Source organism: Protobothrops mucrosquamatus, unplaced genomic scaffold (genome assembly GCF_001527695.2).
Source record: "Protobothrops mucrosquamatus isolate PMUCROS unplaced genomic scaffold, P.Mucros_1.0 scaffold799, whole genome shotgun sequence".
Taxonomy (NCBI): domain Eukaryota; kingdom Metazoa; phylum Chordata; class Lepidosauria; order Squamata; family Viperidae; genus Protobothrops; species Protobothrops mucrosquamatus.
In genome coordinates this window covers 108,293-121,122 of record NW_015387065.1, presented here as the reverse complement: position 1 = coordinate 121,122, position 12,830 = coordinate 108,293, and the positions used below count along the sequence as shown (strand labels likewise).

The window sequence follows — 12,830 nt, the reverse complement described above, 5'->3', positions numbered from 1 at the left end:
GCCGTAAGTCAATTCAAGTCTTGTCTGCCGAGGGGAGGGGAACCCAACTTTCTACAATTTCTTGTAGAAAAAAAAAGGCTCTGGGTGGGAAGGAGGTCCTTTTTTTTTTTACAAAATTAAAATAAATCGCACAAAGTTTTAAAGGAATTACACACCTTCGCGGGGACGGTTTTGCATTAAGTTACCGCTGGTCTGGTCTGCGGATTATGTACATATTTACAAGAAAAATAAGTTACACGGATGTCTCACGAATGTAAAAATCTTCACCCTGGATGTAAAGTGATTTTTCACCTGCCTTAGATATACGGCCATCGAGTCTGGAGAACCTGGATTTCACAGAGCAAAGGAGCTGGTGGATGAAAGCTGCCGATGTGTTGCAAGTTGCAAGGGTAGTGCTTTCAGGTGTGTGTGTGTGTGTGTGTGTGTGTGTGTGTTTCCCTGAGGGTCCAGCTCTTTTCTGGGAAAGGGACTAGACACCATTGGCGCTGGCTTTGCTGCTCCGGGGTGCTTCTATTTTCGTCTTTTAAAAGAAAAGAATAACGGGCAAGTATGAGTAACGAAGGTAAAAGGAGACAATTGGTGCGTTTTTATTTTATCTTTTTTTTCCCCACACGTCTGTGTGTCACTTCAAGGAGGTAAACGTATCTAATACTCCTGCCTCTTCCTATTTTTCTCACAACGACCCTATGAGGTGGGTTGGGCTGAGAGAGTGAGGGACTGGCCCAAAGTCACTCACCTGGCTTTCCTGTCAAAGGGAAGTAGAACTAGAACTCAGTGTCCTGGTTTCGAGGCCAGCATCTTAACCATTACACCAGGGGTCTTCAAACTTGGCCCTTTTATGACTTGTGGACTTCAACTCCCAGAATTCCTCAGTCGGCCATTTTGATGAAACTGCAGGCTTGGATCCAGACCAGGGGTCTTCAAACTTGGCCCTTTTATGACTTGTGGACTTCAACTCCCAGAATTCCTCAATCGGCCATTTTGATGAAACTGCAGGCTTGGATCCAGACCAGGGGTCTTCAAACTTGGCCCTTTTATGACTTGTGGACTTCAACTCCCAGAATTCCTCAGCCGGCCATTTTGATGAAACTGCGGGCTTGGATCCAGACCAGGAGTCTTCAAACCTGGCCCTTTTATGACTTGTGGACTTCAACTCCCAGAATTCCTCAGTCGGCCATTTTGATGAAACTGTGGGCTTGGATCCAGACCAGGGGTCTTCAAACTTGGCCCTTTTATGACTGGTGGACTTCAGTTTTCAGAATTCCTCAGCCAGGCACGCGTGCCTGGCTGAGGAATTCTGGGAGTGGAAGTCCACAAGTCATAAAAGGGCCAAGTTTGAAGACCCCTGCACTACTACACCACTATTGTCCAGGGACTTTAGGCTGTGTGGAGTTCAACTCTCAACAAGATGCCTGGAGCATTCTGGGAGTGGAAAGCTGTACCATTTAAAAGTTGCCATGTTTAAAAAACAGTATACTACGTCAGCTGGCTCTCAATGGTTTTGGAGATTGAGTACAATCTCAGACCAGCCCCTTTCTTTGGATCAGTAAGATATATTCACATTATAAAAAAACTGTCCATGGAATCTGTAGAGCACTAAGCTTATCACACTTTGATGTCCTCCCTATAGCAATTCTTGAGGGTTCATAAAGCTAAGATTGTGGCCCTCTGGAGACGGATCTATTGAAACAATAGTCTATATTCTGTTACATTGCATTTAAAAAAAAAAAAGAATGCAAGGCTCTGTCTTATCACACCTTCTTTAACGAAGTATCCAGGCTATCCTAGTCCAGATGTTAATTATTAAAGGGGTACGATTCAGTTTCTGCGAATGTGGCCAAATTTTGCTGTGCTGTTTATAAAACCAGACGTCCTTTGATTGCATGGATAATCTAGATATAAACTATAGGGTTTTATTCTGGTTTGTCTACGGTTAATGTTGAATTCTGCTTAATGACTATATAAACTACAGAACATGGTCATTAAAAAAAAAACCCAAACTGTTCTTAGAACCTCATCCTGACTGGTCCTTCTTCTCCGTAAATGCTTGTGACATCTTAAATAGGAGACCAATTTCTACTCTGTTCAAAATATCGCCATAGTTCTTTTTAATATCCAGCCGTTACGCTGTATTCTGACTCCAGACTTTGGGTAGGAACGTTTATCTTTCCATAATTGTGTTTTGTTTTTAACAGTTTCTACCAGCTGTGCATTTTAGTCATATATGTCTTTGTGTTCTAATCTACACCAATTCTTTTCGGTTTGTTGATCCTGTCCTCTACTTCCCACGGATTAAAAATTACATATTCTCCCCATATATTCAGGTTTTGCATACTGTGGGGCCAAAAGTATTGTCCAAAAGGAAAACTCACCTCTCCCACAGGAGGCTTGACCGATATTTCAGGAACTGATAATTTATCCTTTGGAGGCAATACAAACTCTTCACTCTTCCAAACAGAGGGAAAGAAAAAATGAAGTCAACGAAGCTCTATAATAGATTGTTATTCCAGAGTCAGAAACAACTGGCTGAACTATTCCGTATTCCAAATTCCCACATTCTTAAGATTAAGGAGGATATCTGCCTTCCTCTGCTAGCAGAAAGAGCACGGCTATCGTGTGGTACCAAAAGCAGCGATGATGTTACCTAGTATGAGTAATGAAACGGCTGCAAAAAAAAACAAGAGAACACCAAGGGCCCTCAGAGCTTGGCTATGCATTTCTATTACACTCTGGATTTGGTAGAAAAATTGTGGATATGAGCCAATTCTTGATGGACCACAGTTCTTCCGTAGCAGACAAACGGAGATAAACTATACACTCTTCAAAAGAGACAAAAGCTAAAAAGGAAACCAAAAGACCAGAACATTTTCTCTATATCTAGCAACACCCAGAGAAGCAGGGAATAACACCAGACAAACCAACAAGCAAGTAGAAAACAATATCTTAATCAAGGAAACTACCAAAGAGACAAGTGATCAAGCAAAAATAAAAATACCATAATCAAAGTGGAATGTAGTCTGGATTCCCAGGAGGGAGGGGCTGCATTCAGGAGGACAAAGAGGCAGTGAAGCATGGAAAGTACGGTTGGGAGAAAGAGGGTTAAGAAGGCTCCTCCCTAACTGTTCCCAGAGTATATCTGTAGTGATGCAAACAATTGTTTTAGTTTGGCCAAGATTTCTGTCCATGGGTGGAGAAGAAGAAAAGACACTGCTCAGAAGCAATGTCATGTGTCTTTCTTGGCTCTTAGGCCCTGACAATCAAGGAACTAACTCAGGGATCTTCAAACCTGGCCCTTTGATGACTTGTGGACTTCAACTCCCAGCATTCCTCAACCAACGTGCCTGGCTGAGGAATTCTGGGAGTTGAAGTCCACAAGTCATCAAAGGGCCAAGTTTGAAGACCCCTGAACTAACTAGTAAAAAAAAAAAATCACACACCCCACCAATACTGGCAGGGTAAGCTACTATAAACAGGGAAGAGACACCACATCCCCCAGCACTGATGATGCTACCTAGATGGGTAATGAAATGTCTCCAAGCAAACAACCAAGCTCTGAGGACACAAAGGACTCCAAAATAGGCACAGCTGAAAACGTACACCCCAATTCTCACCTTCCTTTCCTGCACAATGGGGGCAGAGTCCAACAAGGTCTCCTCCTCTTCCTCATCCTCATCCTCCTCTATTTCTGCATCCTCACTCTTCAGAGGCTGAAGAACAAATGAAATGCCTGGGTTAAGACAAACCTAGACATCACAAAAGCACAGTATAACACTGTGGTGAAAAAAGCACTGTGGTCTTCTTTAGTCTACTTAGTTCACCGACAAAGCTCAAATTGTACGTGCTGTAATTAAAAGTTTAGCAAGAACAGGAGTTCTTTTAGGATCCCAGAAGCTTTACGGTAGATACAATTAATTTGTCCATTCGGTAAAGGGTTAAAAAAAGGTATTAGTAATTTACTACAATTACCTCGGTTAAAGTTGCAATAAAGCAAAACCTGACACTATGATTCCATATCCTTTTTTTTCGCAAGGACAGTCTTTTAGGGGGTGGGGGTGGGGTTAAATTGCTGGATTTACCTTCTGCTATGCTCATGGTAACATGACAGCCTCATGGGATTTGTTGTACTGTCAAGTTGGTTGAAATATACTGCTGGTTTAAAGTAAAGGAAGGAAATCTGTTATTCTAACAGATTTTTTTTCCTTTCCTCTCAAACCCACTGCAGTGCAGTGAATGTACCCTCCGGGGACATCTGACCACAATAAGCACATCTGGAAGATGCCAAGCGATAACACTTAGCAATAGCACGTAGGCTTATATACCGCTCCATAGTGCTTTACAGCCAGTGGTGGGATTCAAATATGTAAATAATCGGTTCTGTGTGTGGATGCTGATTCCGGAAGTCCATTCTGGGCCTGGGCAACAAAAGATTAGCTACCGGTTCTGCCGAAGTGGTGCAAACCGGCTGAATCCCACCACTGTTAACAGTCCTCTCTAAGCGGTTTACAATGTTAGCATCTTGTCCCCAACAATCTGGGTCCTCGTTTTACCGACCTCGGAAGGAAGGCTGAGTCAATCTTGAGCTGATCAGGATCGAACTCCTGGCAGTGGGCAGAGTCAGCCTGCAATACTGCATTCTAACCATTGCGCCACCGAGGCTCCTCTCCAAGGCCAAGCAAGGAGAAGCTGCTATCCCTTGCTTCCTAAACTTGCTCTCCCATCAGCAAACAGACCAAGTTTGTTTGACGGCTCACCTTAGTTGTATTCACCACCATCGGTTTGGGACTCACGTCGGTCAAGTACAAGGCACGAGAAAGCAGGAGCAAGGAAGGAGGAACTTTTTCTTTGAGATTCAAATCCAGCCACTGTACAACAGAGACGAGGAGAAAGATCGTTCAGAGCAACTTTCTGGGAAATTAAGCTTTTTGCAAATCTGAAACTTCCAGATGGGAGGGTCGAAAACAAAAAAAACAAACAAAACTCCTTTTTTTCTTTAGCAAGAACTTTCCTTTATATTCTGCACCAGTTTGGCTCTCGGGTGCTGAGCTTGTCAGCTGGAAAGCGGACAGCCCGACAGGGTGAGCTCCCGTTCTTACCCCAGTTCCTGTCAACCTAGCACAGGGGTAGGCAACCTTGGCTCTTTTATGACTCGTGGACTTCAACTCCCAGAATTCCTGAGCCAGCCACGCTGAGGGGAAAGGGAGAGGTTTCCAAGCTGAGCCATGCTGGCTCAGGAATTCTGGGAGTTGAAGTCCACGAGTCATGAAGGGGCCATAGTTCCCCCATGCTGGCTCAGGAATTCTGGGAGTTGAAGTCCACGAGTCATGAAGGGGCCAAAGTTTCCCTCATGCTGGCTCAGGAATTCTGGGAGTTGAAGTCCACAAGTCATGAGGGGGCCATAGTTCCCTCATGCTGGCTCAGGAATTCTGGGAGTTGAAGTCCACAAGTCATGAGGGGGCCATAGTTCCCTCATGCTGGCTCAGGAATTCTGGGAGTTGAAGTCCACGAGTCATAAAAGAGCCAAGGTTGACTACCCCTGAGTCCTAGCAGTTCGAAAGCAAGCAGATGCAAGTAGATTAATAGGTACCACTTTGGTGGGAAAGTAACAGCGTTCTGTGCACCTTCGGTGTCTAGTCATGCTAGCCACACAAACAGAGAAATGACTTCGGATAATGCTGGCTCCCTCGCCTAGGAAGCAGGGACGAGCAATGCCCCCTAGACCAGGGGTGTCAAACTGCCGGCCCGCAGGCCAGATGTGTCATGCCGAAACCGCACCCACCCCATTGCCGGCAATGGGGAAAAAAGTCGCAATACGTCGCGACACATCACGTGACGTCGCGAGTTTGACACCTCTGCCCTGGACAGGGGAAACCTTTAACTTTTAGGTTGCAAGAAGTACAATCATAAGGTATGCTTGATGGAGCAAAAGCCCCAAAGAAAGCCACACGGTCTTGCTGAAAGGTTGAACTGGCTGCCTGTGTGGAGACCATGTCTGACTCCAACGCTGCTGGTTGCCAAGCTTGAGCTTGAGGTTTAACTGCTCAGAGTGGAAAGTGAGCTTCCTGCAAGCAAGAGTACTCCGTCCTCCATCCTAAGGACCTGCTTTCAGAACCTGCTGAGAGCCACTAAGGACGCCTACTTAAGCAGCCTCTTTCCTCTCCGCTCCATTTGCGTTCTTAGCACAGCTGGAACAACTGCTTGGGTCTGTAAAATTCAACGGGAACATTTTCGAATCTCGTTCTGAACCAATCAGCCCAACGAGGGATCTGGCTGCAGAAGTAGACCCCCTGTCTCTTATAGCAACCTTCTCCCATGGGGTGCTCTTCAGGATCCGTGAACATTTCCCATTTTTGCAGATGTTGGTTTGGAAGAGGAAGTGATTGCCTTGCAGTCAGGCAACAGGTTGGTAGAGGCCGTGTTAAAATACCCCATGGGCCCTTTGCAAATTTTTTTTTAAAAGGTTAGCCTGGTCCATTGTAGCATCCGAAACAGATGCTCGGAGGGAGAGGTCACGTGTGACTAGTGGTTTCCACCCAATCAGGACCAGGAAGCACCCTTTGGATATTCTTCTCAGGCTCCATTTCCTTCCCTCCCTCATCCCTAACTTACCTGGTTCAGTTGCTCTTTGAGCTGGTCCTCCGTGAGGCCCAATGACCTCATTCCTCTTGCTCTGCACGCACTCTGCAGCTCAGACACGCTCAAGCCATTAACACCTTCCTTGGCTATCATCTGCAGGCAGCAAAGAGCAAAGACCAGCATCAGGCAGATCATTTAACAACATCAAGGCTCCCATCCCATTCAGGCTACTGCCATTTTAGAAGGGATCTAAATAAGCTATTCTTGCCAATAACAGGCAAAATTTAGCCAGCATCATTCTCTTGACCAGCTTGCCCAGAATTTAAAGGTAGCTTTCTAAGCTCTTGGTGAAAGACAAATGCATCTCCTTACCTCATCATCAGCTTTGATGGATCTAAGCTTCATCAAAAGCTGGAAGCGGAGGAGGTTGTTGGTGCCAATGGGCTGTAACTCCAACAGTTTGCAAAGGATGACCAGTTGGGACCGTTCCAGGTGTTCCAGGGTCAGCTCATCCTCAAACAGTTTGGAAAACTGCACGATTTCCTGAGTGCTGGGTTGCTGGCCGCTATGTCGAACCTAAACACAATCAATGAGGACTCCAGAATCAAGTCTCCCCAGCTCATTGCTAGTTTTCTCTATAAAAAGGCTGCACAAATTAAAGATGTTTCCTCCAAGAGGGAAAAGCCTGTTCCTATCATTTTACCTCAAGATGGCGAGTAAAATCAGTCTTGTCTGCCACTGATTTTAATGATGCAGTCTTTGGCAATCTTTAATCTTTTTAAATTCTTGATGTTGTTTCCCAATACTTTGCATTTTCCTGGTTTTATTATTGTTATAGGAAATGTAAAGCTATTGGCAGCACGAAATGCATTTTCATGATTTGGATTTATTGTTATTTTTCATCCTTGTTCAGAAAACTGGACAGGAGAGCTATCTTAAAGGAAGATTCAGAGTTCCTAATAAATGCATTCACTTAAAACTATTACAAGCCCCTCACAATGGCGTGAAATTATAGAAGAAACTTATAATGATAGCTTTAACCACCCACCTGGGTGAATTGAGAACCTCCATCGGCATCAAGATCAGACATGAAATCAAAGGCATTGACTGAGGCTGCGTCAAACTTTTAAGAGGGTTATTTTTAATGTTTCAGTTTTGTTTATATAAACAGGGGTGTGCAACCTTGGCAACTTTAAGGACCTGTGGACTTGGTGCTGGCTGGGGAATTCTGGGAGTTGGAAGTCCACAAGTCTTAAAGTTGCCAAGGTTGGAGACTCCTGGTTTAAACAGTTCCACCTCACGGGAGACTTTTAGAGCTTATCAGCAATCTTTAAATGAAGCATAAAAAGCTCCAGGGCTCCAGCTTTCTGATTCAACTGAGGGAAACATACCTTCTGAACGTAGGAGGAAAAAAGCTGGGTAGCTGCTCCCGTGCTGGCTTTGTTCCTTCTGGCTAACTCCGCAATCGTCTCCTGCAAGAATTTGGCTAGCTCCAGCTTGGCACTCAGTTTCTTCCTCTGCTTTTCTTCCTTAGTGCAAAGAATAATGAGAAAGGTGAGGAATTCTCTCACAAAGCAATGAGTCGCTTGCCATTCTTGGCGAAAGTAAAACTCTTATCTTCTTTTCACCGTACCACTTGCTTGGAAAGGGGAAAAAAAAAAGAATATTCTAAAGAGAACGAGAAAAAAAATATCAAAAAAGACAAAGGGAGAGACAAAGAGCCAACAGGTATTTCCATTTTTATATATATATATAAAACGTCGCCAAGATATTCTCAATCTTACATGGGAAAAGACCCGAATACGCCAAGACCTGCACATATATATATATATAGTAAAACAATAAAAGTGAACACCAGGGAAAGTTAAAATCATTAAAAGTTTTAATAAAACATTAAAAATTTTAAAAATATTTTAAAATGCTATAACAGACCTAGCTTTCGTTGGAATCTACCAACATCATCAGGGCACAAATAACTCAATGGGAGAAAATACTTTTATACACCAGCTTTTATACACTATATATATATATAGTCTCTAATTATGCTAAAAATGCGAATCCTGGGTAAATCCATACCATAAAATAATCCGAACACCAGGATAATACTAAAAACAAAACTGTTTACTATAAAAGCTAAGCCTTTCATCGGTCAACACTACCGCCATCATTAGAGCGTGATGCAAAAGTATATATATATTCTGCACTTCAGAGCCATCCATAGAGAGACTCTTGAAGTTTAGCTTCAAGGCAGTGTGTATTTTCATAATGCCCCATCCCCCAAATGCTTTAAAGATGTTTAAAACTCTTCTAGTCCTCTTTGAAACAGTACAGGTAGCCCTGTATGAGCCAAAATTTCCATTGCTAAAGCAAGACAGTGCTTGAGTTCTGCCCCATTTTATTCCTAAGATATAGCTGGACACGAAGATGGAGCTTTTTTTTTTCAAATTTGAAAAACTGACCTTTTTAGATTCCGTTTCAAAGGTTGAAGGCAACATCTCAGGAAAGAGTTTAAGAAATACAGGTAACAGGAATTCCATGAAAGGTACTATGATGAACACCAAGAAGGGAACCAGTCGGAAAAGATCTGCTGATGTTCTCATCAGCTGCAGAAACAGAAACACAAGACAAAAACATGACACTGTTCATCCATTGCCCTAAGGCAGGGGTAGGCAACCTTGGCTCTTTTATGACTCGTGGACTTCAACTCCCAGAATTCCTGAGCCAGCCATGCTGAGGGGAAAGGGAGAGGTTTCCAAGCTGAGCCATGCTGGCTCAGGAATTCTGGGAGTTGAAGTCCACGAGTCACGAAGGGGACAAAGTTTCCCTCATGCTGGCTCAGGAATTCTGGGAGTTGAAGTCCACGAGTCATGAAGGGGCCAAAGTTTCCCTCATGCTGGCTCAGGAATTCTGGGAATTGAAGTCCACAAGTCATGAAGGGGACAAAGTTTCCCTCATGCTGGCTCAGGAATTCTGGGAGTTGAAGTCCACGAGTCATAAAAGAGCCAAGGTTGCCTACCCCTGCCCTAAGGCATGGTTAATCGTAAATATGTTTCAATAAGCCACCATACTGAAATCGTATTAACATTACTAAACCAAAACCAAGTAAACGAAATAACGGCTTACAACCATCCCTGAGTTTCTCTCCTTTCCACTAAAAAAGAGTAGGAGAAGCTTTGTTCCAAGCAAGCACTTTGCCAATTTAATTTCAGAGTGCCAGCATTTCATCTGCAGAAAAGCCTGCTGGCTTGTTTTAAGAAATAAAGTCAAACAATTTTATTCAACAACTTTTTTTTTTTATGAGAAGGTGGGTTCAGGATTCAGGCCTTACTCGAATGTATTACCGCAATCCAACATTTGGGTGAAGGCAAATCTACGGGTCCCAGGACAATGTTGCAGGATCCAATCTGGGTCGGTCACTGGGACCAGAGACTTCGTCTTCCGAGCTTTCGGACTCGTGGGTGGCTCCAGCACCAGTCAAAAGCTTGGAGGGCTAAACCTCTGGTCCCAGTGACCGACCCAAACTGGACCTTGAAACATTTGGGAGCTTATGATGGAGACACACTCTCTCTTACACCACGCAGCAAGTCACACGTAAAGGGGACACATGAGTTATCAGCAAGTAGGGATTCCAAATTCACTGCTAGAAGAAAAGTCCTTGAGTTATGACCATAACTGAGCCTGGCAAATACGGTCATAAGTCATCAAGGTTTGCTTTGTCCAGCGAATAAGAATCCGCTGCTGAATACTGTCCCTTCGAGAGGAAGCCACTAGTCACGCGCAGTGGCTAGTTTGCTGGCTGCACCCCAAAGCCAGCCAAGGCTCACCCTTCGTCTCTCCCGCCTGGTGAGGACTTGCCCGTGTAACAGTCTCCAGACCATCCGAGCGGCGACTTTGGTGTCGATCCAGAGCAAGTGGAATCCGTTGTAATAGTGTCTCAGTTCATCTACAATCCTCTGCCAGAGCGATCTCCTGATGGTCTCGGCGGCCTTGCCTGGAGGGCTGGCCGGAGTGTGGTTTGTTCTTACAGTACTTGGCTCAGGGCGAGGTTTGTCCTGATGCCAATAAGCTGACGTGTGAAACATCCGCATCGGTCTAATCAGCAAGTGGGGCCAACCGTTTCCCTGCGGTGAACTGGAGAGGAGCTGGTGGCTTTCAGAGTCCTTCAGGAATGTTCCATTATGGTGGGAATCCAACAGTTGTGCAAGGGCAGCTGATGAGGAGAACAGGGAACAGCAGGAGTGTACAAGCAGGCGTGATCCTCTGGAAGAGAAAGAGTCCCAATCACTGCTGCAACCAAGGATTTGGGTTATGGCTGGTGAAAGATACATTTTATGACTTGTGGACTTCAACTCCCAGAATTCCTGAGCCAGCCTGGGCTAGATTAAGGATTGCATTTCTTAGCCCCAGTCATAGCTACAGTATTTACCATGCTTGCAACTGAATACAGGTTATAATTTCTCAGCTCTAGATGACTGAGGATGAGGAAATTACGGATTTTTTATTATTCAAATCAGACAAGGTAATACAGGAGCTCTTATACTTATTTAGTCCAGATCCCATTTTTTTTATATTTCACAAAAAGAAAAACTACATGGGTGAATGCTATCAGTGCGCCAGTGATGAACAAAAACAATAACCCTGATATTGCTTTTTTTCTATTAAACTTAAATCAGTACAACTGTTTTACACTATCCACTGAATGTTTAATACAATGCCATGTAATTTTGACTGAAGCTAGTAATCGAATAAAAACTCATGAACTTCCTTCATGATAGAAAATAGCTATCACTACTGCTTTTTGGATGAAATTCAAGGATCAAAAATAATGACATATTTCAAAGATACCAAGATTTCATTTCTTACCTGGTCCTAGCTACTGCAAGGAATATGTTACAGCTGTAGATGGCCATGTTTTGCCTGGAATCTGTTTACTTCATCTATGGCATGATTGGGAAAAAAAACGTTCAAAATAAATTATTACTTTCATTAAAAAAGTCCAATAATTAAAATACCAGTAAGGAATATAGACACATACCAGTTAAATAAATGATTTTGAAATAGTCAACAACAGATAGTCATCTAGGAAGTATTAATAAATACAACTTCTATCCATTATAAATCTTTAGCCATATACATGGGACTAAGGATCATTTCAGATATATTATGTAACAAATGTCCATTTTTTTAATCTCAGTCACATGATAAACTTTCCCAGTCCTGATTCTTGAGGTTTGTGTGGCAAAAATTATATCTTATTTTATGTAAACATTCAGTAAATTCTTGTAAGAATAATTACCGCAAACGAAAATGAAATATGGATGTTTTGTACTTGAGCCAAAAGCTGTTCAAGTAATTACTCTTAACGCATAGTTTTAGTATTATTGCTATATGGACAATTGATTTTTTTTCAGCATAAAATTCTATAGAACCTTTTCTATATTGCCAAGTAAAATATCATTAGTAGGGGATGGGCAGTGTAATTCTAAGGATCCTTAAATAATTATATACACAATATTTTTTTCACCTCGTATTAAGCCAGAATATGGTGGTTTGGATTTTGGTTTAGTAAAAAGCTAACCAATGGTGATTTATGCAACATGCTATACTTAATGGAATACAAATCTAGCTGCAATGCTGAAAAGTTTGGATATCCTTTCTGTTAGCTCAGACCCTATGAGGGGAAATGTTTAATAACAGAATTAGACTGATGAAGAATTGGATTCCAAGCAATGGAGTCCCCCTACATGGATCAACTGTCAAGTCTTCATTACAAAAGACATAGAACTGGAATGCAAGTTAAAGTAACCCCTTATTTATTAGCAAAATAATATAAGGAGAGTCAGTCTGGTGTAGTAGTTCGGCTAGAAACAGAGAGACCATGAGCTCTAGTCCCACCTTGGGCACAAAGCCAGCTGGGGGATCTTTAATAATAACAATAACAACAACAACAACAACAACAACAACAATAATAATAATAATAATAATAATAATAATAATAATAATAATAATAATAATAATAATAATAAAGTTGGAGGTCATCTAGTCCAACCCCCTGCTCAGGCAGGAAACCCTATATCATTTCAGACAAATGGCTGTCCAGTCTCTTCTTAAAAACTTCCAGTGTTGGAGCATTCACCGCTTCGGGAGGCAGGTTGGGCCAGTCCCTTTCCCTCAGCCCTAGGAAGAAGGAGCAATGGCAAACTACTTCCGACATCTTGCTAAGAAAACTGCAGGGAGCTATCCAGGCAGTTGCCAGG

The 12,830-nt window shown here is 42.9% G+C and overlaps 1 protein-coding gene across 1 annotated transcript; it reads right to left on the bottom strand.

Annotated features, from left to right (window-relative positions):
• Window positions 1-467: 467 nt before the first annotated feature.
• LETM2 (leucine zipper and EF-hand containing transmembrane protein 2) lies at window positions 468-11,483 on the bottom strand. Its single transcript, XM_015818825.1, has 10 exons — window positions 11,437-11,483; window positions 10,398-10,833; window positions 9,033-9,176; window positions 7,965-8,102; window positions 6,946-7,149; window positions 6,607-6,726; window positions 4,752-4,862; window positions 3,612-3,707; window positions 2,373-2,447; window positions 468-520 (listed from the first exon to the last, which is right to left on the bottom strand). The coding sequence occupies exons 1-10, from the start codon at window positions 11,481-11,483 to the stop codon at window positions 470-472; spliced, it is 1,422 nt and encodes a 473-aa protein (XP_015674311.1). The 3' UTR covers window positions 468-469.
• Between the last annotated feature and the right edge of the window lie 1,347 nt (window positions 11,484-12,830).

What these genes read in the sequence shown, in the direction of transcription:
- LETM2 (XM_015818825.1), bottom strand. Translation starts at nt 11,483, where the DNA reads ATGGCCATCTACAGCTGTAACATATTCCTTGCAGTAGCTAGGACCAG. An exon ending in CTTGCAGTAGCTAGGACCAG is followed by an intron (nt 10,834 to 11,436) that starts GTAAGAAATGAA and finishes TTTCTCTTCCAG; the next exon opens with AGGATCACGCCTGCTTGTAC. An exon ending in TGGTGGTGAATACAACTAAG is followed by an intron (nt 3,708 to 4,751) that starts GTGAGCCGTCAA and finishes TTTGTTCTTCAG; the next exon opens with CCTCTGAAGAGTGAGGATGC.